This window comes from Saccostrea echinata, unplaced genomic scaffold, assembly GCF_033153115.1.
Source record: "Saccostrea echinata isolate AGI-Se365-2 ecotype Australia unplaced genomic scaffold, CSIRO_AGI_Sech_v1 ptg000081l, whole genome shotgun sequence".
Classification (NCBI taxonomy): Eukaryota; Metazoa; Mollusca; class Bivalvia; order Ostreida; family Ostreidae; genus Saccostrea; species Saccostrea echinata.
In genome coordinates this window covers 1,978,019-1,999,855 of record NW_026889830.1, presented here as the reverse complement: position 1 = coordinate 1,999,855, position 21,837 = coordinate 1,978,019, and the positions used below count along the sequence as shown (strand labels likewise).

Genomic DNA, 21,837 nt, shown 5'->3' with positions numbered 1-21,837 from the left:
TTTTGTACACTAAATACCCCAGTTGTCGTTCATGGGAGTATTCGATCTGTATTCCTTTTAATGCATATCGTAAAGAACAATAAAAAGAGTTAACACGATAGTATTCGTATTACTGAGGAGTATAATCCTCGTATTTAAAAGTATATTAATCATAATTTTGAAATAAATGTTGATAGCTACTTTCTAAAATTAGTTTAAAATTTGCGGACACTAGCAAATATTTCTCAGTACTTATAAAAAGATACATTGGGGTCAAAGAAGGAACGATTAACGTCAAGTCCGTGATGTAATTAAACAAATAAGATATGCTTACGTTGTTCACATCCAAATACCTACAGACTTGTATAAGATTAGCACACACAACATCAGAACTGCTTCCCTGAGGGGTTTCTACCCGTAATGGAGTCAGTGTTAGTGTATCCAAACTATTGCCCAAGGCCACTTGGCTAAATGATTCACAGCAGGGTTTGTGTTATTCGTATGTTTTACTAATCTGTGTTAGCTCTAAAGGCGATCCTTTCACAATTTTGTTGTTGAAGAATCTAATAAATTAAGGTGTAAATCACCGAAATTTATGTAGGAGACAAAAATTTGAAAACGGTTTTGCCGTTGTAAAGGCATAACAAATAAGTTGCATTGTGTTCCGAACATTAAAATGCACAATCAAGAATATCTATTTTTATTAAAAATTGATTTAAATTTTCAGGATTTTGAAGGTAATATATTCAGACCTAATTTATTCCCTTTAAGATTGATTGAATTAGCTGCACCACTACTAAGCTAAATACTGTTTTTGAAAAATGACATCTGACGGAAATGCATGGAGTCCAACCATTTTCTCTTTTCTCGACTGTCACCATAAATAACCAGATAGTTCTTGGGAACTTCCAACTGTACGGGTTAAAAGTATTTTTAAATCAAGAAAAGTACTTCAGCAAAAATATGTAAGTAAGGCATGGGACATATGCTTGATTTTAACGTTTACTTTTCATTTACATGTTACAGGCTCCATCCTTTGTTTTGCATTCACTCTATCAGATGCTGAAAAGTCTGAAATAACCTGCAGACGTCACTATGACTCAAGTCATAAATACTGGAAACTTTTCGGTCTGTGCAAAGCTATAATATGTAATGCAATAAGAGCAATCGTTAAACAGACATAGACCCATCCTGAGAATTACTTAAGACTATAGCAATCAAACTACAGATATATATGTATATATACGGAAGATAGTACAGGCATCTGGTTGTTACGCAAGTATATAAAAGAATAAAACATATAAAAGGTTTTGAGGTGATTTTTGATGTATGCAAATTTAAAACATTTCGTGTCAAAATTTGGTAAAGAAATGATAATTATCGATTATTTTTTAACGAGGATTATCAATCAAGCTTATTAAAGCATACCGCCTCTCATATATATAATGCTTCTATATTAAGACCACAGTTACCATTTGAGACATAATTTAAGAAATGATTGTGCACTTTGTATTGTTCAAACGTAGCAGTACCTGACATGATGCTGGTTTTGATTTTTGAAGTGAATTGAACATATTTTTTTTTATTGAGAAAGTCGAAAGGATAAGACACAAGTTCTATAACTTAGATAGTCTTCTTATACAGAATTTTATAAAATTGCCGTAATAGAAGTACGATTATTTTCAGTAACAAATCAATTAGTAATGTCAAAGACTGAAAATTCTTGATACACAGAATATAATTCTATAAATAAAAATTAAGATTGTTTAGAAAATATACCACATTCTTTTTAAAAAGTATGAATAACTTTTAAAAATTCTACATTTTGTTGATTTTTTGCCACCTAGGCCTAAAAAATGTGAGGATCTAGATGGGAAATTGTTTGTAAAATTGAATATCTGTAGATTTAATATAAGGCATACATTGTATATATAACTTAAAGTACTTCAAATCACCATAAACTAAAAATGGTAAAATTGTATGGATTGTAAAATTTTCACTCAAAAACAATCTCGCTTTAAATACATAGTAAGTTCTCCAGAACAAAGGAATCTTCTTTATAGAGTCACTTTGCATACTGAAACCACGTACATTGAACATTATTTCTGTCTAAACCATAAGAAACTCTCATATCTACAAAGCTTCTTCGTCAAATATGATTCTTGTAACTGTCCACAGCTGGTGGAGATTTGCCATAGCATAGCCTATCTTGTCAATGTCCTATAAGACAACTGTTGTTTTTAATCAAAGACAGCATGATAACAAGTCTTATTTTTTGACCTGTGCCTAAAAGGAATATTTGTTTACAAATTAATGTGATGAAAGTTTCTTCACTAAACAAATCAAATTATTTTTAATGCTTTTCTTAATAAAGAGATAATGCACTATATAATGGAATATTTTCCTGCGGAAGTGCCCATAGTGACGTCATAAATCAGTGCGTTTCCTATATTCCCCTTTTATTCCCTATTATTAATTACTCGTGACCCTTTAAATTTGACATTCTAATTAAAATATTGAAAGAGGAAAACTTAAACCTGTTAAGGCAATTTGTGTTTCACTTGTGATGGTATACTTCAATTTTTTTTTACAGAAGAAAATTGAAGTTATTTTTGAATTTTTTAATATCATTTAGTCAAACCACGTTCTTTCACCACTAATTTACTTATGTGCTTGCCATGGGTCAAGAAAATGCCATTTAAATGTTAACTTTTTGTCAAGTTCTTCAGTAAACATTTCATTAGTCAATTATTTATCATAAAAAGAACTCTAATTTATTCAAAGAAAATTATCGAGTGTCGCTTTATAATCGTATATTTCCCTCTTGAAAAATGACAGCAGTTGATTTGAAATTTACATTTTGGTCGTTACTCAGCCGTCAAGAATATGTGATCAGACTGTCGATTTCATCTTTTTTTAAAAAAAAAAAAAATGAAATTCTGTTATTTCAGGTCATATCCTGAGATTTATAATTAAATGGATGCAATGACAATTGTTCAAGCTTAGGATCTGTTTTGTTTTTTTTAAAAAAGGATCTGTACATTACAATCTCAAAATGTCCTGCATCGTTAAAGCATTTTATCATTCCATATATAGCAAATGTTAGAATTTAATGAATCGCCAATTAAAAGCTTTAAAAATAAAAATATGAAGACAAATTATTTCTGTGAACTTATTACAAGATATTGCGATAGTGTAAAGATAGCATAAGGCTATTTCGTGCAAATATTTATGACAAACTCAACGTGTGCTTTACACGTTTGCAATAAATTAATTTCAGTGTAGCAAGTACCGTATTCGTTCTTCCTTTGATATTTTGTAAACGGTATACTCAAAAGAAAGTAAATATGCCAAACTTTTTTTTTTTTTATTTTAAATTAGTGTACTTATTGTATTTAAATATAAATTGTGACAATCAAAACTGCTGTCATCAAATACATTCAATAGGGGTAGATTTCTGAAGTAAAATGTTCATCATCTTACCTTATTTTGCCATTGTGAATAACTTGTGCACGTGGATATGAAGAGGGTAAGCAAATAAGTCTTGAAGATTTGTGTAAATTCCATAATAGATAAAAATATCACTCAATAAATAAATATATAAAAATAACAGAAATCAAATCACATCGACGATGGCCTTAATAGCTGAAGTTATTTGTAAAATCCTCATTGAAAGAATCTTTTAAATTAAAATGTTTTTTTCCATTCTGTTTCTGGTTCTATGTGTTGTATTGTAGACGATGCACCCCGGAGAGCTGTAATCGTGAACTTGATAACGAACAGGCTTCGCTGGATGTTAGTTGCGCTTGAGCTTTTTTCGTTGACGAGTTCGCCGATCACTCTGGAGAAAAAGCTAGCTCTTCGGAAGTAGTTGATTTTCCGTCATGCTCGTAATAGGGGTTAATCACGGTCGTACGTTCGCGTAATAGTGCCTTCGTTGGTCACGCTTGACTGCTTACTGTCTTCAGGGCAACTTGTTGGAGATCAAATAGTTGGTTACCTGTGTTTTCAGACTTTACTGCTGTAAAATAGAAAATAATTTGGCATTTTTATGAGAAATAACATCATATAACTTGTTGTTATATTAGAAATTATGATTACTTAAGATATCCTGTATCGCCAGTAGAAAATATAGGAACCACAAAAAAGGTGTAGTACACAGTTATCAGGTTATAGGGCTAAACAGCTTCTGGGTAATGACAGCGTTTTCTAATTTCTTATACACAAAATGCCAATAGAATAATAAGATATAAGAAATATCATTTAAAATCAAATCACGTAATTAATGTCTTTTTTGACGTGTTCTGAATCGAAATAAATTGGAAAGCTAACTTTACCAAATTATTACCTTATTTCAAAAACACAACCAAAAAAGGGTTTTGGCAAGAAAGAAATATTCAAGTTATAATCAATACAAAGTATTTTAATTCTAACTGAGAATCAAATATTAAGTGATGTTGTTTGGAATAGTGTAGTACTGACTACTGAGTATCTGTAAGTGTCTGACCCGAAGAGAATCCATTATTTTTTGTGTTAAATGCTAAGAATGGTACACGTATTTTTACTCTAACATTTTGATAGACATCTCAAAAACTGAGTTGAATAAGTTTTTGTCTGACTATGGGGAAAATTGTTCATAACAAATTTTATTTCTATTTGAAGTCAAAATATTTATATGTTTATATTCAACTGCAGCATGCATTTCTTTTTCTTTTTTTTTTTTTAAATATTTTTCATAGAATTCTAATTAGTGTTTATATTGTGGAATGTGAAGACATCGATCATTAATATAAGCATGTATAATGCTCTGAAGACGGCTGTTTCACTTAAACTTAAAATATAGTTTTAAAAAAGTTACAAAACATATACAATTGAAGATAAAATGGATAAGACGTGGTTGACACAAAAATTCTCGTATTAAGTTGTATAAACGAAATGCTAAGCATTGCTTGTCTTATTGAAAGAATAAATATCCTGATAATTTCTTTGTTTTAAATTATTGGACATGTTCTGAATATTATAAAAAATTGCACTGAAATCATGTCAACTATCAAAATTGCAGGAAACTAATTACAAATCAATGTATTAAGCGATAGTAATGTGTTTTGTCAAATATACAAATTAGACAATGAATTTACGTTTACAATAAAACACAGAGCACAGACGAGCAGAAATGGTTATTGGTACCTAACGTTGTTAGTGTGATTATGCAAATGGACTAATTTGCATATGTCAATACCATATCACAAGGTTCAAATACTTTTAAGACGAGGATATGCACTTTGACATGAAATCATCAAAAGATGCCCGCTAGATAGCATATTATTCAATGCAATTAAATGAAAAATGAATTCCGATTAATAATAATGAAATTATTTATCTTCACATTACATCAGTATAATTGCAAGCATGCGATTTCTAGAGTTTTGACATTTTTTACAACATAACATATGTACAGTTTGTATTGATCTACATAATGATATTATGTTTACCTTACGTTTAATGTTTTCCTTACAACAAATTAGAATGAAATTATTTGGTTTTGCAATGATTAATTTTGATGTGATTATCAAGAAATCTTGACCTATAAACCTTTTATATGAATGTCAAGGAAATGTCTTAAAAATAACGTGTTTGACGTTGATAGATACCCAGAAATACATTACGTACTATGCAAAATATAATTTTGAACAGTCTCCTAATGATCATTATTACATAACTGTAATCTGCAGTATATATGCAATACAAATTAAAGATCTATCAAAAATTCTGAAGATTATTGAAATTGTAAATCAGTCAAACATTTTAAAACGTAGGTTTTGCGTCTATTCCTTGTTTTTTGAACCATAAAAAAGGTGACAATTGATAAAGTTATTGAAACCATTACATACCAGATCAATAAATGAATGATCGATGTACGTGATTGAATTAATTTTGCGCGTGATCTGACATTCTTTACTTCTAAATATTATAAGCATGTTCTTAGATTTTACCCTTGATGTTTCAAAGAACATTCTGGAGATACTAATTGTACATAAAACGTTATGTCTCCAAATCCTTTCTTAAAAAAGCTCCCCCTTCCTCACGCGTTCTACTGGCCTGGGGGTAACATTTCGTTTGAATTAGATGGCATCAGATTAGGTCTACATGAAAAATTTGACTTAAGTGAGAAGGTTTCTTTGCTGGAGAACCACGCGAAGACAGTTTGAGGCTTATTTAAACGAGCACTGATGATTATTGTTCGGTTAGAGTATTGAAATCTGACCTCGTGACTTTCTTGTTATACATTATTTAACTTAGTCGTCATATCTATCATTGCTTTAAGTATCAGGAGACCTTGACATGACAATTTCTGTGTTACTTTTTCCTCCCATTGCAGGTTAATCATAAATCTATACGGCAGATACATTGTAGAACATTTTCTGAGGGAAATGTTTCTTTTTTGATAAATTAAATGAAGCGCATAATTAATTAAGATGAATTAAAATCATTAGGCTGGTTTTTCCCTCCTAGTCGTCACAATGTCTCGAATTTGACCTTAGTGAAAGTGGCACTAGCTGATATGTATAAGAGGTTTACAATAGAATATCGAGAATGTTTAGAATCGTAATACAGCTCTGCAATAATAGTAAATGAAGCAACTTGTGTGTTTACTTCATATCTACGTGTTACTTATGTAAGAAAGAACCATATGCACGTGGAATTATTCGGCTTGTAACGAAACTAATTCTTAATTCATGATTTTCCTTAAGTAAATCTGACGGCTATTATTACCATATCTGCTGGATAAATTTACAGCAACATTTTGTGCATTCTCAGTATTATAAGAATATCTTGTGATCTTTAAATGTTAACTGTCTTTTTTGCAAAGCAAATATTGGCTACCTTACGGAGGTCATTTAATTTTTACAAAGGTGAAGTTACTGACATAAATCATTTTACCAAATAGTCTGTTTGTGGTCAAATTTTGGGAATGTTAAACGCTAATGTAATTTGTTTCTTAGAAGTACATTGGCTTAGCTATTTTCATAAATTTTAGATTTGTCTTCAAACATTTGTCAGGTTTCTCATGAAATATTCAATATTAAAAAAGCAAATACTTAAAAAAAAATTAATGTTTCCCTGCATCTGCGACGTAAATATATTTTAGTTATTTTCATTATTATGAAAAAATAGTTTAAAATGCAGCAACAACAGAAACATATGTTAATGAAAGATTTATCTCCGAAAAAGTATAGAAGTATTACATAAATTTGATACTTGATATAGAACAAGATAAAGCTATCTAATTTGGGCAAGTAGCAAGCACACTTATTCGAGCCAGTATAACACATGTTTAGATTGTTTAACTTGATAATACTTCTCGTTTTTTAATTTATATACTTGTTTAAGAATGATGAAAATAATGATCTGTAAAAAAAAAAAAAAAAAAAAAAAAAAAAAAAAAAAAAAAAATTAAAAAATGACAAAGGGATTGCAAGTATTTACCTTCAAGTGTATTAGGTTCTTGCATTATAAATACCTGTATTTTTAAAACATTTTAAATATAACTGCAAAGAATTTCTTTTTCTACTAAAACGACATCTTGACATATTTCCTTTCCATTCACAAGTAACAAAATCCTAGAAATATTCAAATACATATACCTCATCTGGAAAACAACTTCTTGCCATATGTAATTATGATGTTTACAGAAATGATGTAACGAAATGAAATAATTTCAGAGTCAAAATATGGTGTCTCTTGTTATGATTTAATGATACTCTAGGGAGACAAATTTTAACTTTATGAGACAACTACAGGGACTGATATTTAATGAATCTTAAGCTCAGCCAATGCTTTCTCAGTTTCCACTTGTAGTCGATTTGTATGGTGACAACCTTTCACAGCTAGTTACATCTTTTGAGAGATTCATTCGATACGTTTATGAATTTGACATATCAGTAGTGACACATTTAAAGTGATCTTTAAATTCGATAAATAAATTCCAAATCCCACTATCCAACTATAAAACATTGAATATCCTCTATATACGTATCACCTGTTTTTGTGTTTATTTATCCTTTTTGGTTTTCAACTCAAATGCATGTATCATGTACGATCAATTTATAAACCAAGACAGGCTACTGATGAATAAATTGATGTTACAAGGGTATCAACAATTTTGTTTAAAGTCACCATTTAGCAAATTCTACAGTGGATACAATGACGTCTATTTTGCAGTTACAAACCTGTCGCTACGTCGAATGTTGATTGACATTTTTTAATACATGTCTTTGAGCCTTTACTTACAAAGACAAAGGGCTGATGGCGAATGTGACCAGTCTAAAGGGATACTTGCACATCTCATCCATCTCTATTGTTTTTAGTCTGTTTCTTACTCTGTTCTCAATAAATGATATGAATGGAATTAAGAATTCAAATTAAGAAATTGGTGCCATTTAATGATTTTTTCATGTCTCCATAACTTTTTCAGGAATGATAAGTTGAAATGCTGTTACGATGCAATTCTGGGTCTTTCTGGATTTGCTTAGTTTGGTGCGATTTTTGATGAACATTTAAATTGCTAATCTAAATTGCCAGTCATCTTCATAACTTCGATGTGTTGCTGCTTATGATATATCTATTGTGATTTTACAGGCCTTTAATTCTGATATAAATTTAAGCTCAAACTAAAAGCCCTTTGAAAAATAAGTTTATTTTTAATGGGAAACAAATCTGTTTTAGGATGATTTAACGAGTTATAGAAGAAAGGCGTATTGAAAGTAATCATAATCAAATATTAAAATAGGTCAAGTTAAAAAGGTTTCAAAAATTATTTAAGTCAGCTTTCTTGAAAAATGACATGAGCATTTTTTGAATATTCTGTTCTGATATCATCTATTTAAGTAACCATTTTAAGATATGAAGCAATATGTCGAACTAAATTAGAGGATAAAATGTATTGCAAAATACCACATTAAGTGAATTCATTGGTGCAGAGGAGACAATGTGCATCGACACATTATCGGGAAACCTCTGCGGTTTTCGTTTTAGTTTGAAGTGCACTAAAATTTCCTGTTTGACACTAATGATCCACACCTGACGACGGGATAAATTAACATTAAATTTATACACGTACGAAGCAGTGTGTATATTGGAAGTTTTAGCATTTTATTTCAATACACCATCTAATGAACTTATGAAAGAGATTTGAATAGAAGAAAAGTAATCGATAATCGGTTAATACGCACAACTCTTAAGATACATATTAATAACCAGTGTTTTTATTAAATACTGCATGTTATCTTTATAGGTGTATATGTAATGAACCTTTTAACTGATACGAATGTGATAAATAAATGTACTTTTTTATCCCCCACCCGAAACATCAACCAGATCTACTCAATGCTCTTAGATTATTTTCAGGACAAAACCCCAACATAACGGTTTCGTTTGTCCCATGGCCAATGTTCTGTATGGCGTAATTCAAAGAAAGACAACTTTCTTCCTGTAAAATGAAAAAAGAAACCACTTCGATAAAAAATAAGATTTTTAAGGTGGTTAATTCCTAACAGATGAGATGCTATAAGGAACAAGATGTGTTTGTGAAACACTGATGCCCCCGTTTGGCAACTTATAGCAAAGATTAAACTTTCTCAAATGCAACTCAAATATATTGATACCCAAAGTAAGGTCTTGTCTCGAAGAATAAACCTGTGAAATATAAAAGCTCTAGCAGCAACCATTGAAAAGATATGGAAAAAGTTAAAGTTTTTTCAAAAGTATGTCAAACATCAAGGTCAAGGTCAAATAGTCAAAATTAATGGTGCCCAAGGAAAAGCCTTCTCCTAAGAAATACACAGGTGAAATTTGAAAGCTGAAGCACCACTCTTTCAAATGTTATGAACAAGGTTAAAGTTTTCCAAAAGTAGGTCAAACTCCACGGTCAGGGTCAAAGTTGTTGGTATTCAAAGAAAGGTCTAGTCACAAGGAATGCATATGTGAAGTATGAAAGCCCTAGCACCAACCCTTCAAACGTTATGGCCAAGGTTAAAGTTTTCTAAAAGTAGATCAAACTCCAAGGTCAAGGTCAAAAGGTCAAAGTTGTTGGTATCCAAAGGAAGGTCTTGTCACAAGGATTACACACGTGAAACATGATTGCCCTAGCACCAACCGTTCAAAAGTTGTGGCCAAGGTTAGAGTTTTCCAAAAGTAGGTCAAACTCTTAGGTCAGGGTCAAAGGGTCAAACTTGTTGGTATCCGAAGAAAGGTCTTGTCACAAGAATTACATATGTGAAGCATAAAAGCCATAGCACTTATTGTTCAAAAGTTATGACCAAAGTTAAAGTTTGGCAAAATTTCGCAAAACTAGGTCAAACTCCAAGGTCAAGGTCAAAAGGTCAAATATGGTGGTACCCAAAGAAAGGTCTTGTCACAAGGAATACACGTATGAAGTATGAAAGCCATAGCTCCAACCAATCAAAAGTTATGGGCAAGGTTAAAGTTTTTGCGGACAAACAGGCAGACAGACAGACGGACGGACAGGGCAATCTTCGATACGGGGGCATAAAAATATATGCCGTCACTGCTCGTGTAATCTTTTGTGAATTTTTTTGATACAGCAGAATTATTTATACAGCTGTATTCAAAATCCCAACGCTTTAGTTGATATGTAGATTAATTGCTGCTGTTGTCTCTCTGCATGGTGTTTGATAATTTGTAAAGGTAATTGTATGTTAATTCTCTGGCAGCCAACTCCCACTGTCAGAAAATGCAAGAAAGGGTTTCTAATAAGGTAAAAGTAGAAGTAATTGGTATTATATTGCGTAATATGAACAAGTAAAGGGGCGCCCTTTACAAGGATGTCATGGTTTTACACAATTTATTTCTCACTTCATATTCTGTTTATAAGTATGAAATATAATGTAGTATGTATAATAAATAATGATAAAGGACTTCTTATTGGTGCCCCGTAGAATAATTGTTAAGAGTTAGAGCAACTGTATATTAACATATATGTTGGCAATCTGTTACCGGTATAATTCTCTTATTTTAAAATACAACTCACTTGTATTTCGCGTAACATTATTTTTGCAAGAAAAATAGCACAATAATTAAGAAAGTGTCATTTTCGAGAAGCCTCCAAAAGATCAGCAATGAGATGTTTTACTTTTATTATTCTCAAGAACTTTTTCTGGTGTCGATACAATATCGTAAAAGTACGCCAAAATAAATTTATTTCAAAAACACGATTTACCTTATAGTTAATTACTCCAATCCTAAGGAATATGGTGTGTTAAAATATCTGAATATTTTATTTCCAACATCTCATACTAGCAGTATAATAGCATTTTAAAACTGTTTTTTACCCCCCCTTTTTTTTTTAAAAATAGTTTTGGGAAAATTAGAAAATTCATTTTCAAAGCGAATTGATTTTAATGAAACAGATATTGGCACGTTCCTATTTATTGTTGGGCGTGTAATTGTATAATTTGTTTCTGTCTCTTATTTAACAGGATATTTATAACACGTTGATAATACAAGGTATCTACAATAACATTTAGCAAATTCTATGGTCGATACAATGATCTTGTTTGCAAATACGATCTGTCTTTAGGTCGAATGTTGACTAACGTCTTTCATACAAATTGTTAGACCATTATTTCATACTGCATTTTCTACGGATTTTCCCGTTTATCCGATCATGACAAAGAGTACACGGCAGATGCGACCGGTCGACAGGGAATTCTTACTGCTCCATGGCACCTAATTCCACCTCTGATGTTTTGAGAGGTCCGTATTTGCTCTGCTCACAATTTGTATTGTTTCACTGGACTTTTGATTACCGTTCATTATTTTCCCATTTCATTTACACATATTTATGTCTTTTTGTGAGTCTCATTCAGAGACTGTGAAGACAAATCAATTATAGATCTCCATTGTACACCCTACTTCTTATTCACTTTGGGTTGGGATTAAGTTAAGACATAGAGGTATCAATATGCATTATATTTGGCCAATGGTAAGAATGAAATATGAAGATAGTGAACAGTAATCAAGCTCAAACATCCATTGAAACAATACAAATTGGAAGTAGAGTAAAAACCCAGACCTCTAAAAACATTAGAGGTGGGATCAGTTGCCATGAAGGTGTAAGCATCCATTGTCGACCGGTCACACCCACCGCGTGTTCCTTGTCATGATCAGACTAACGCAAAAAATCTGTAAACAATTCAGTGTAAAAAATGTCCTAATAATTTGTATGAAAAACGTCAGTCAACATTCGATTTAACGATATATTGTATTTGCTAACAAGGTCATTAATTTGCGAGATGTTGACTTTAAAAGGGACTGTTTAGTATCCTTGTATTATTTACTAATTTATCAATAGCTTGACTTTTTTTTTTTTTAGAAATTGTTGTACGTAGAGCATGCGCTTGCGTATCGAATTAACTGGGAGACATAAACTCCATATGCAGGTGATAATGGTATATTGCTACATAAATAAATGAAGTTGACGATAGAAAAGTTGACGTCATCATGTTTATCATAAAGTTTTGTTGATAGGTTGCCATTTACGTCCTTTTCTAGTTAATTATCCAAACATGAAACAGATGTGTCAGACTCTGTGGTGTCCTTTATGTCGAGTTCTAAAGGATACATCAAATCAACATAGGAATGAAAATGACTATTGTTTTAAAAATAATAATAAAACGTCGTCGATATATCCAAATATCGAATTGAAGACTTCTTCGTCTCATGCAGATGTTTTTTGAATAAATTCTGCTTCATAGGTCTGCTAATAACGGGGCGCAGTTAGTTCCCATGGCAATTCCAACAGCTTGTTGGAAAACTTAATCTCCAAAAACTTCATAGATTATTGTCAATTAGAAATTCAAACATCTTTTTGATATCAACTTCAGAGTACTTGCGTGTACAATCAGAATATTTTAAACAAAATAATTTTGCAAATGACCAATGACAATGACAAGTATAAAAACAAGTTTAGACATATTCTTTGATACACATTGAAATGATATATGAGACTAAAATAATAACTATAAATGCATTTTTAAGTAAACACATAAATATTTCATCTGGTCTTTACTACTGTAACCTTTACAATGTCTATCAAGAAAAGACATCTATGCATAATTAGGTATTTTTGAAATTTAAGCCTGTAATCAATGTTACAGTCATTAAAAGACTTACTTGTCAAAGTTGAAAATCCCCAAAGACTTCAGATATGGAAAAAGACATGTGCCTATATTTGGTATCTAGTTAAATCCCTATAATTACACTGTGCTTTAAAAACAAATTTGAAATTGCTCTGTAGAAATAAATGATGTCTGCCTTCTTCACCTCTTTAAGTTGTATGTCAAACCATTCTCCTAGATTGTCTAATTAACATAATTCTAAATTTGGAAACAGACAGAGGCTCCAAACATGTAGGGAACAGAGTTTCTAAAATGTGATTTGTCGAATAATAAGACATTTAAACTGAATGAGAGTTTGACACTTTTTTTTTAGGAAGGGGAAGTTCCTTATTGGATACCAGTAATAGAAAATTAATTAGCAATAAATAATTAATTTGTGTAAACAACATTTTTCTTTTGCTTTCGTATCATAATTCAAATGTTTCAGGCATGAATAGTTATCTTTATATACATGTATCTTTTGTATACGCATTTTCTGTCTTAGCTTTTAAGTTGGCCATAAAAATTGACATTTACCATTTCTATGTAAATGAAGGTTTGACGCCTTCAAAAACTTTTACTGCAGTACAGTTTGCTATATGTACATAACATAAAAACAATATGTCGTACTTTATGAATCCACCTGGTCTAATACTCTTGTTAAATATAATCAACGGATTTCATGCGTTACATTCTGACACATCTGTTTCATATTTGGATATTTTACTTGAAAAAGACGTTAATGGTAATCTAACAACCAAGCTTTATGATAAACATGATGACTTTAACTTTTCAATCGTCAACTTCCCTTACTTATGCAGCAATATACCTTCATCACCTGCATGCGGGATTTATATCTCTCAGTTGATTCGATACGTTAGAACATGCTCTACGTATGTACAATTTCTAAAACGAGGTAAATTATTGACAAACAAGTTGATGAAACAAGAATATCAGCAGTCTCGTTTAAAGTCATCATTTCGTAAGTTCTATGGTCGATACAATGACCTTGTCAGCAAATACAATTTATCATTGAGTCAAATGCTGACTGACGTTTTTCATACCAATTTTTATGCCATTATTTACACACTGAATTGTCGACGGATTTTTTCCATTATTACCCGATCATGACAAGGAGCACACGGCGAGTGTGACCGGTCGGCAGGGGATGCTCACTCCTCCATGGCACCTGATCCCACCTCTGATGTTTTGGAGGTCCGTGTTTGCTCTGCATCTATTTTGTAATGTTTAATGGACTTTTGAGCTTAAATACTGTTCGTTATCTCCATATATTTCATTCACCTCAATTTCTGTGTTGGATTTAACAGGAGTAATTCTATTTCCTTTTTTTTTTTTTTTTTTTTTTTTTTTTTACAAATTTAGAAATTATTATTTCAAAATGCAAAAAAAACCACAACCTTTTTAGTACATCACTTTTTATAAAAAAAAAATTGGCGATTTTAATGCTGGGTGCTTTAAGATTTAATTCGTTTTATCCAAAGTATTTTGGGTGGTGGGTGGGGTTCTTTCTCAAAAACTATGAATTCATAAAACATGTCTACAACACAGCTAATGATGATATGTCACCACACAAATTTTGGAAATAAAACTGGCATGCAATTGTTTACTTTCTAAAGTATAAATCTTATAATAGTCAAATATCATATTTGAAATAGAGATGAATCTTGATATTTATTGCAGAAAAATTATGTGTTCTTGTGTTATACTAAATCTTTGTCAATTTGTCACAAGTGATAGTTATTCTTTTTAATTTAAAAACCTCAGAATTTTAGTATTTCTCTAAGATAGGACCAAAGAGTCATTTCCTTAAAATTTAAATAAGTTAGGACTTTAATCTATCTCTTTTACATTCTTAAGCAGAATGAAAGCGCTAGTTAATGAATTTCTAAGAGATTACGAGTTAATTGTTTACCCAATAATATATGATATATTCAACAAATTTTGAACAGAGATTTAAAAAGTGAAATTCTTTAAATGTAGGATAAAACAAACTTCTAGACTTTGATATTCTCTATTCTTTTCAAACTATTTTTAATTTCAGATTATTCTTAACTTACGGATTAAGCTTGTCGGGTTTTTCATTTATTTGACAATATACATTTTGCTTTAAAATGTAGATATTTAATGTAAGAATTTCTAAAAGCCATTTTCAGAAATCAAAATCTATCTGATTTTTACGATTTGTGGCAAAGTTTAGTTTTTTAAAAGGAGGGAAGGTCTGTTGATTAGCAAGAAAAGGGACAGCAAATCATAAAAGTACTTAAGATACGAATTACATAATTTCTAAACTCGTTTTTATATAGAATTTGAAGTATATTGTAAAAAAAAGTAAGCCTCTGAAGGACACGGAACTGCTTCACTGCCACTCTTACCTGGACCTTTCCTGATCTGAATATATCCACAGGTGTTTGTAACAAATTAGAAAATTACCCTTATTTGCATAATAAATTAATAAGCATAGAATAGACAATGTCATTAGAGACTGCTGTCCACGAGAATACACTAAATATATTCGTGCACTTTATAAGAGACTGAAATGTGAGTTTTATAAGGCAGAATATATATAGATTAGTCATTCCTCAGTATAATTTCTATCCTCCAAAATCTTTGTTCTCTCTAGAACCTCAAGACTAATTTCAGCCAAACTTTAACAAACGTCCCTTGGTTATTGGGATTCATATTTGTTCAAGTGACTTGCCAGATCCCTTTTCAAAATTAATAGCGGCACGAATGAAACCACATAAAGGGTAATTTTATACACTGAAATATGGAGAAAGCATCCTTGTGTAATTTAGATTCAACTTTGAGCAATCCATGTTAGGGTTAGGGGAAAGGGGCAACAAAAAGGGTTCTTTTTTTTCTTTCTTTTTTTTTACAGTGAAATATCTTATCTCGAGGATTAATTGAATTGTCAAACTGTAAAATTTAATAACAATGCCCAACACAGTCTCTTTAAGCCACCATGTGTGTCGGAAGATAACAATTGTAATTCAACCCGTCGATTCCTTACACTTAGATTTACCAACAAAGGATAGGATGCTGTGAACCCTAGTAACATTCTTAATCATAAAAAAGTTCAGTCATACATTCAACCGTATTTCAAGTTTACACCCTGCATTTCCTACAGATATCCCCAAAACTATTGCATCCAAACTTTTCAATTATAAATAAAGCTTACAGTGCCTTGATATTGAGTATTCAAAACAAATTCCTCTTAAGTGGTCTTGTTCTTCTTTCAACTACAGTCTCGCTGGACAAGTCATCACCGGTGATGATAATATAGTTGAAAATGACGACCTAAAACCAATCATCTTAAAAAGGTCCTAAATACAGGAAATCCCGATCTTTCAATTGAACTTCATTTATATAATGAATTCTGTAGAAGCCTATACCAGACATTGGACTTATTATGAAAGGGAAGACCTGAACACTTTAGATCATAAAAGAATTAGAAAGACTTCATGACCAATATGTTATGGTTCCAGCAGGCAAGGCTTGTAACAACATCGTCCTTGTAAGGCTCATTATCATAACTGTATTTTAGAAGAATTTGCTTTTAATTTTACGTCTGAAAATCCAAATTATAGTGACAGCTCACTTTCTAAGAATGAAATTCTTCAAAATCACATTTCAGTCTTTAATACTTTTAACATTCCAGTCAACCAAGGTGAGTTCGATCTACTCTACCTATACTGGATTCATAAACTTCATGAAAATCCTTACAGATACACTGCCGGGTCCAGCAATGCTCTACGAAGCCCTATCTTTACTCCTCACAAAAATATTAATGCTGTAAAGGAGAAACTTCAGACATACTGTGCTATTTCAAATTCTAAGAATTGGTATATATCAGATGTGGATTCTCAAAAACTCCAAATAACTTAAAGAAAAATTTGAAATCAACAAATTTTTCAAAAGTCAGTAACATAAAAACGTTCGCCTTTTTTTTAAAATACATCTTATACAACCGTTCCTCATGATAAATTAAAAACTACATGTATAAACGGAACTTGGAAATTTTTATATCTTGTGATTGGTCATCAACGAAGTAACTTTGTTAAAAATCACTCTGATTCGACACACAAGCACTCTGAGGTTGACATGAGAAGGATGCTGGAATTCCTCATTGACAACATCTATGTAATCTACGAAGACCAGGTATTCCAACAAACTGTTGTGGAGATTCCATGGGCAATAATTGTGTGCTCCTTTATTAGCCGACCTGTTTTTGTATTCCTATGAAGCAAAATTTATTCCAAAATTCTATATGAGAAGAAGAAAACACTAGCTTTGGCCTTCAACTCGACATATAGATATATCAACGACGTAATATCAATTAATAATAGTTACTTCTATTCATATATCGACTTGATATATCCCAGTGAACTCGAAATAAAAGGTACCACCGAGTCTGCCACATCTGTATCAATATTTGGATGTTTTACTGACTATAGACGATAAGGGCCAACTAACAACTAAATTTCATGACAAAGGAGATGACGTCAGCGTCACCTTCCCTTATTTCTGTAATAATGTTACGCTATCACCTGTATATGGTTCTTAGTCTCCCAACGTATTCGATACTCAAGACCATGCTAAAAGTACGATAAACTTTTAAACCGAGGCAGGATACTGACAGATTAGTTGGTGTTACATTGATTTCAACAGCCTCGTTTAAAGTCAGCATTTCGAAAATTCTATGATCGTTATAATGACCTTGTTAGCAAAAATACCATATCATTGGATTGTATTTTGACTGACGTGTGTCATACCAATTGTTGGGCCTTTATTTACTCTAAATTTGACAACGCAATATTCCGTCTACCTGGTCAATACATAGGGCTCATGGCGGTTGTGATAGGTCGGCAGGGGATGCTTACTCCTCCTAGGTATCTGATCCCACCTCTGAAATTTCATGGATCCGTGTTTTATGCCCTGTTACCAGATTTGTATTGCTTGTAGATTTTTTTTAGATCGATTAATATTCGTTAACTTCAATTTTTTTATGCCCTCGTAATCGAAGATTCGGGGGCATATAGTTTTTGCCCTGTCACTCCGTCTGTCTGTCTGTCTGTCCGCAAAAACTTTAACCTTGCCCATAACATTTGATTGGTTGGAGCTATGGATTTCATATTTCACATGTGTATTTCTTGTGACAAGACCTTTCTTTGGGTACCATCATATTTGACCTTTTGACCTTGACCTTGGAGTTTGACCCACTTTTGCAAAATTTTTTGAGACTTTAACCTTGGCCATAACTTTTGAACACTTGGAGCTTGGGCTTTGAAACTTCACAGGTGTATTTCCTGTGAGAAGACCTTCCTTTGGATACCAACATCATTGATCCTTTGACCTTGACCTTGGAGTTTGACCTACTGTTGAAAAACTTTAACCTTGGCCATAACTTTTGAACAATTTGAGCTAGGTCTTTCATACTTCGCTTGTGTACTCTTTGTGACAAGAATTTTCTTTGCAAACCAACAACTTTGACCTTTTAACCTTGACCTTGGAGTTTGACCTACTTCAATTTTTGAAAAATTTTAACCTTGGCTATAACTTTTGAACAGTTGGTGCTAGGGTTTTCATACGTCACATATGCATTCCTTGTGAGAGGACCTTCCTTTAGATACCAACAACTTTGACCCTTTGTCCTTGACCTTGGAGTTTGACCTACTTTTGAAAAACTTTAACCTTGGCCATAACTTTTTAACAGTTGGTGTTAGGGCTTTCATACTTCACATATGCATTCCTTGTGACAAGACTGACAAGACTGTCCTTAAGAGACCAACAACTCTGACCCTTTGACCTTGACCTTGGAGTTTGATCTACTTTTGAAAAACTTTAACCTTGACCATAACTTTTGAACAGTTGGTGTTAGGGCTTTCATACTTCACAAGTATATTCCTTGTGACAAGACCTTCCTTAGGATACCAACAGTTTTGGCATTGACCTTGACCTTGGAGCTTGACCTACTTTTAAAAATTTTTAACATTGGCCATAACATTTGAACGTTTGGTTCTAGGGCTTTCACATTTCATGATCATGTGAATCACTTGTGACAAGAACTTCCCTTGGGCACCATTTAACCTTGCCATTTTACTTACTTTGAAAAACCTTAATCTTCGCAATAACTTTTCAACGGTTTGTACTAGGGCTTTCATATTTCACAGGTACAGTGTATCCTCGAGACAAGACATTTCTTTGGGTACCAACATTTTTGATTTCTTGACTTGGAGTTTGACCTGCATTTAAGAAACTTTAATCTTCGCCATAAGCTGCCATACGGGGGCATCAGTGTTTCACAAACACATCTTGTTTCTTTAAGATTTTAATTTTTATTTAAATAGATTTAAGACTAATCATTCTGTGGCCCCAGGGGTTTGATGGGGGCATGTCCACAAAGGGATTCAAATTATTTTCTCAAGAACGCAAATATTACATTCATTTGCACTCAGCATAATGCAGGGCAAAATAAAGTCATTTTTGGTATTCAATCCTGCCTATTGAATTCTAAAAGAACTTTTAAAAAAAAATCTTCACAGAAACAGCACATCAAATTACCAAACTTCCGTACATATTTTCATAACTAGAAATTAAAATTTCTCTAGATACAAGTAATTGTCTTTAGAACCAAATGAAGATACATGGAGTTCTTACGTTTTACAAAAGAGTGGATTTCAAAAAGAACACGATTCAAAAAACAAGCTTAGTATCACTAAGGGAGTCGTTAAGACTCAAAGGTCTCTATCGTTTTGAGTGAAAAAAAATGGCTACAGTATAAGTCATTAATAGAAAACAAAAATGTGTTTATTTAGCAAAAAAATGTTTAGTATTTTTTGATAATTATTATGTTTCAGTTGGATTATTTCGATTGATTGTGAGGGATATACTTGTTAACGAATTTAAAAAAGAAACACACATTAATTAAAAGAAGTTTCTATAATTCGTTCCTATTCAATATTTTTCTCAAATTGCACTTAGAGCAAGAAATTATTTAGATGACTTTATTCAGCTCACTGGAATCTCTCCAAACGGTTTTATAGAGCAAATAATGTTTGTTATGTAAAGGGGGAAGTAGTAAAAAAGGAACGAAAATATTCTCATAATATATCAGTTTAAGTGGTTCTAACACGACATTGTCTTGTTTATAATGATAAATTGCACATACGCATTAAATTTTACCCAAAAAAGTCGTAATAAAAATGGTTTAAATAGGCATTACAGTTTGTTTTTGCTAACGATATCAAAAAGCCTAATTGTTGAGTAAAGAATAAAGGACGGAAAGAACATTATAAGTAATAAGAAATGTGTGTATGAGGTGATACCTAACCGTAATAGTGTTGCAATTATTACTTGATTCTTGGTTGGTATTCACCACCAAACATAAAATAAAATTACACAATCCCGATATTTACATCTTTCCTTCATAGTTAATTTATAATCCTAGCTGGCAAAAACTTGATACACGTAAAAGTATAATTACATAGAAACTTTGTCTACTAACCAGTTTTATCGCCTTTCCAGACTCGGACCTCTATTAATCTTTTTAATCAATAGATCCAATTTAAAAGTAGCCAAACAGACCATAATTAAACAATCCAGAGGTCACGAAAGGAGATACATTTATGAAGCTGTAAACCCGGATTTTAGTGGTATGGTTTTAAATATGTGGAAAAAAAAGCAGTTCTAAACATTTAATGGTATCGAACATTTGATTTACCGTTTGCGTTTAGCATTCAAAGTTTCGTTAAGATACATGTTATTTCATATTTAAAAATACATATAAAGGAACACATTCAACCGACAACTTGATGTATGTTTGTACTCACGTATATGCCACATTTCCTATGAACAAAGAAAACATTGGACTGCTAAGCCCTGGAAGAATAAAACAGCCATAATCCCTTACAAACTAAAGTAAACCACTGCAGAAGCTTTTTCTGGACAGAAAATTTATTTCCCACGAAAAATTACTCTACATTTTAAGCATCTCTGCATTACGACCGTTTGTGATAAATGAGACAAGCAAAGCTATTACTTAAAAGATGACAGCAATTTTACAAAAAAACATGCAAAGATATTGTTGGTGTGCAAATTTAATTTTTCTAAGTAAGCATTTTTTGTAATACGTCCTAATGAAATAAAATTTGATTTAAAATATACAATTTACAATTTTTAAAGAAATTTTAGACCATTTTTTCCTGATAATTAGGCTTGACAAAGTTGAAGTCTTAAGAATTAAAAAGATTTAATACGGAAGATGATTAAGGTTGCTTTTCGTTTTGTACCAGATATTGCCTAGTTTTATGTGGCCTCATTTTAATACAAGTAAATGTAGTGTCATATCAGGCAACTTGTTTGTAAGATACTTGGATACAATAAAAAAGAAAAAAATATATTTTCAAGAAATTCATTTTTTAAATCTGACTATAAACAACCATTATAGTCAGGAACACTATAATGTACATAATTTATGTTTGAATGTATGACGTATTTAACATCATACTTTGCTTCTAATGCAAAGAACAAAATACATTAAAAAATAAAACTTATTAAATTTTATTCCTGCGCATCATATATTATACAATCCGTCGTAGTTCTTTCATGAAGTGGAAATATTTCAGTATGAAAGCAGTTACTTTTTCAAACGATTAAAGAT

At 31.7% G+C, this 21,837-nt stretch overlaps 1 protein-coding gene across 2 annotated transcripts in view; it reads right to left on the bottom strand.

The window, feature by feature from the left end:
• The window catches only part of LOC133176748 (A disintegrin and metalloproteinase with thrombospondin motifs like), a 31,380-nt gene extending 10,300 nt beyond the window's left edge, over window positions 1-21,080 (bottom strand). The window contains exons 1-2 of one of the 2 annotated variants that reach the window (XM_061311820.1): window positions 21,008-21,080; window positions 3,463-4,000 (exon numbers count right to left, since the gene is read on the bottom strand). In XM_061311820.1, the coding sequence (XP_061167804.1) occupies window positions 3,463-3,546 (84 nt within the window). In that variant the 5' untranslated portion in view covers window positions 3,547-4,000; window positions 21,008-21,080. Of the gene's footprint in view, window positions 1-3,462; window positions 4,001-13,173; window positions 13,315-21,007 lie in introns of those variants that run through there. The other variant, XM_061311819.1, reaches the window with a different exon arrangement.
• Between the last annotated feature and the right edge of the window lie 757 nt (window positions 21,081-21,837).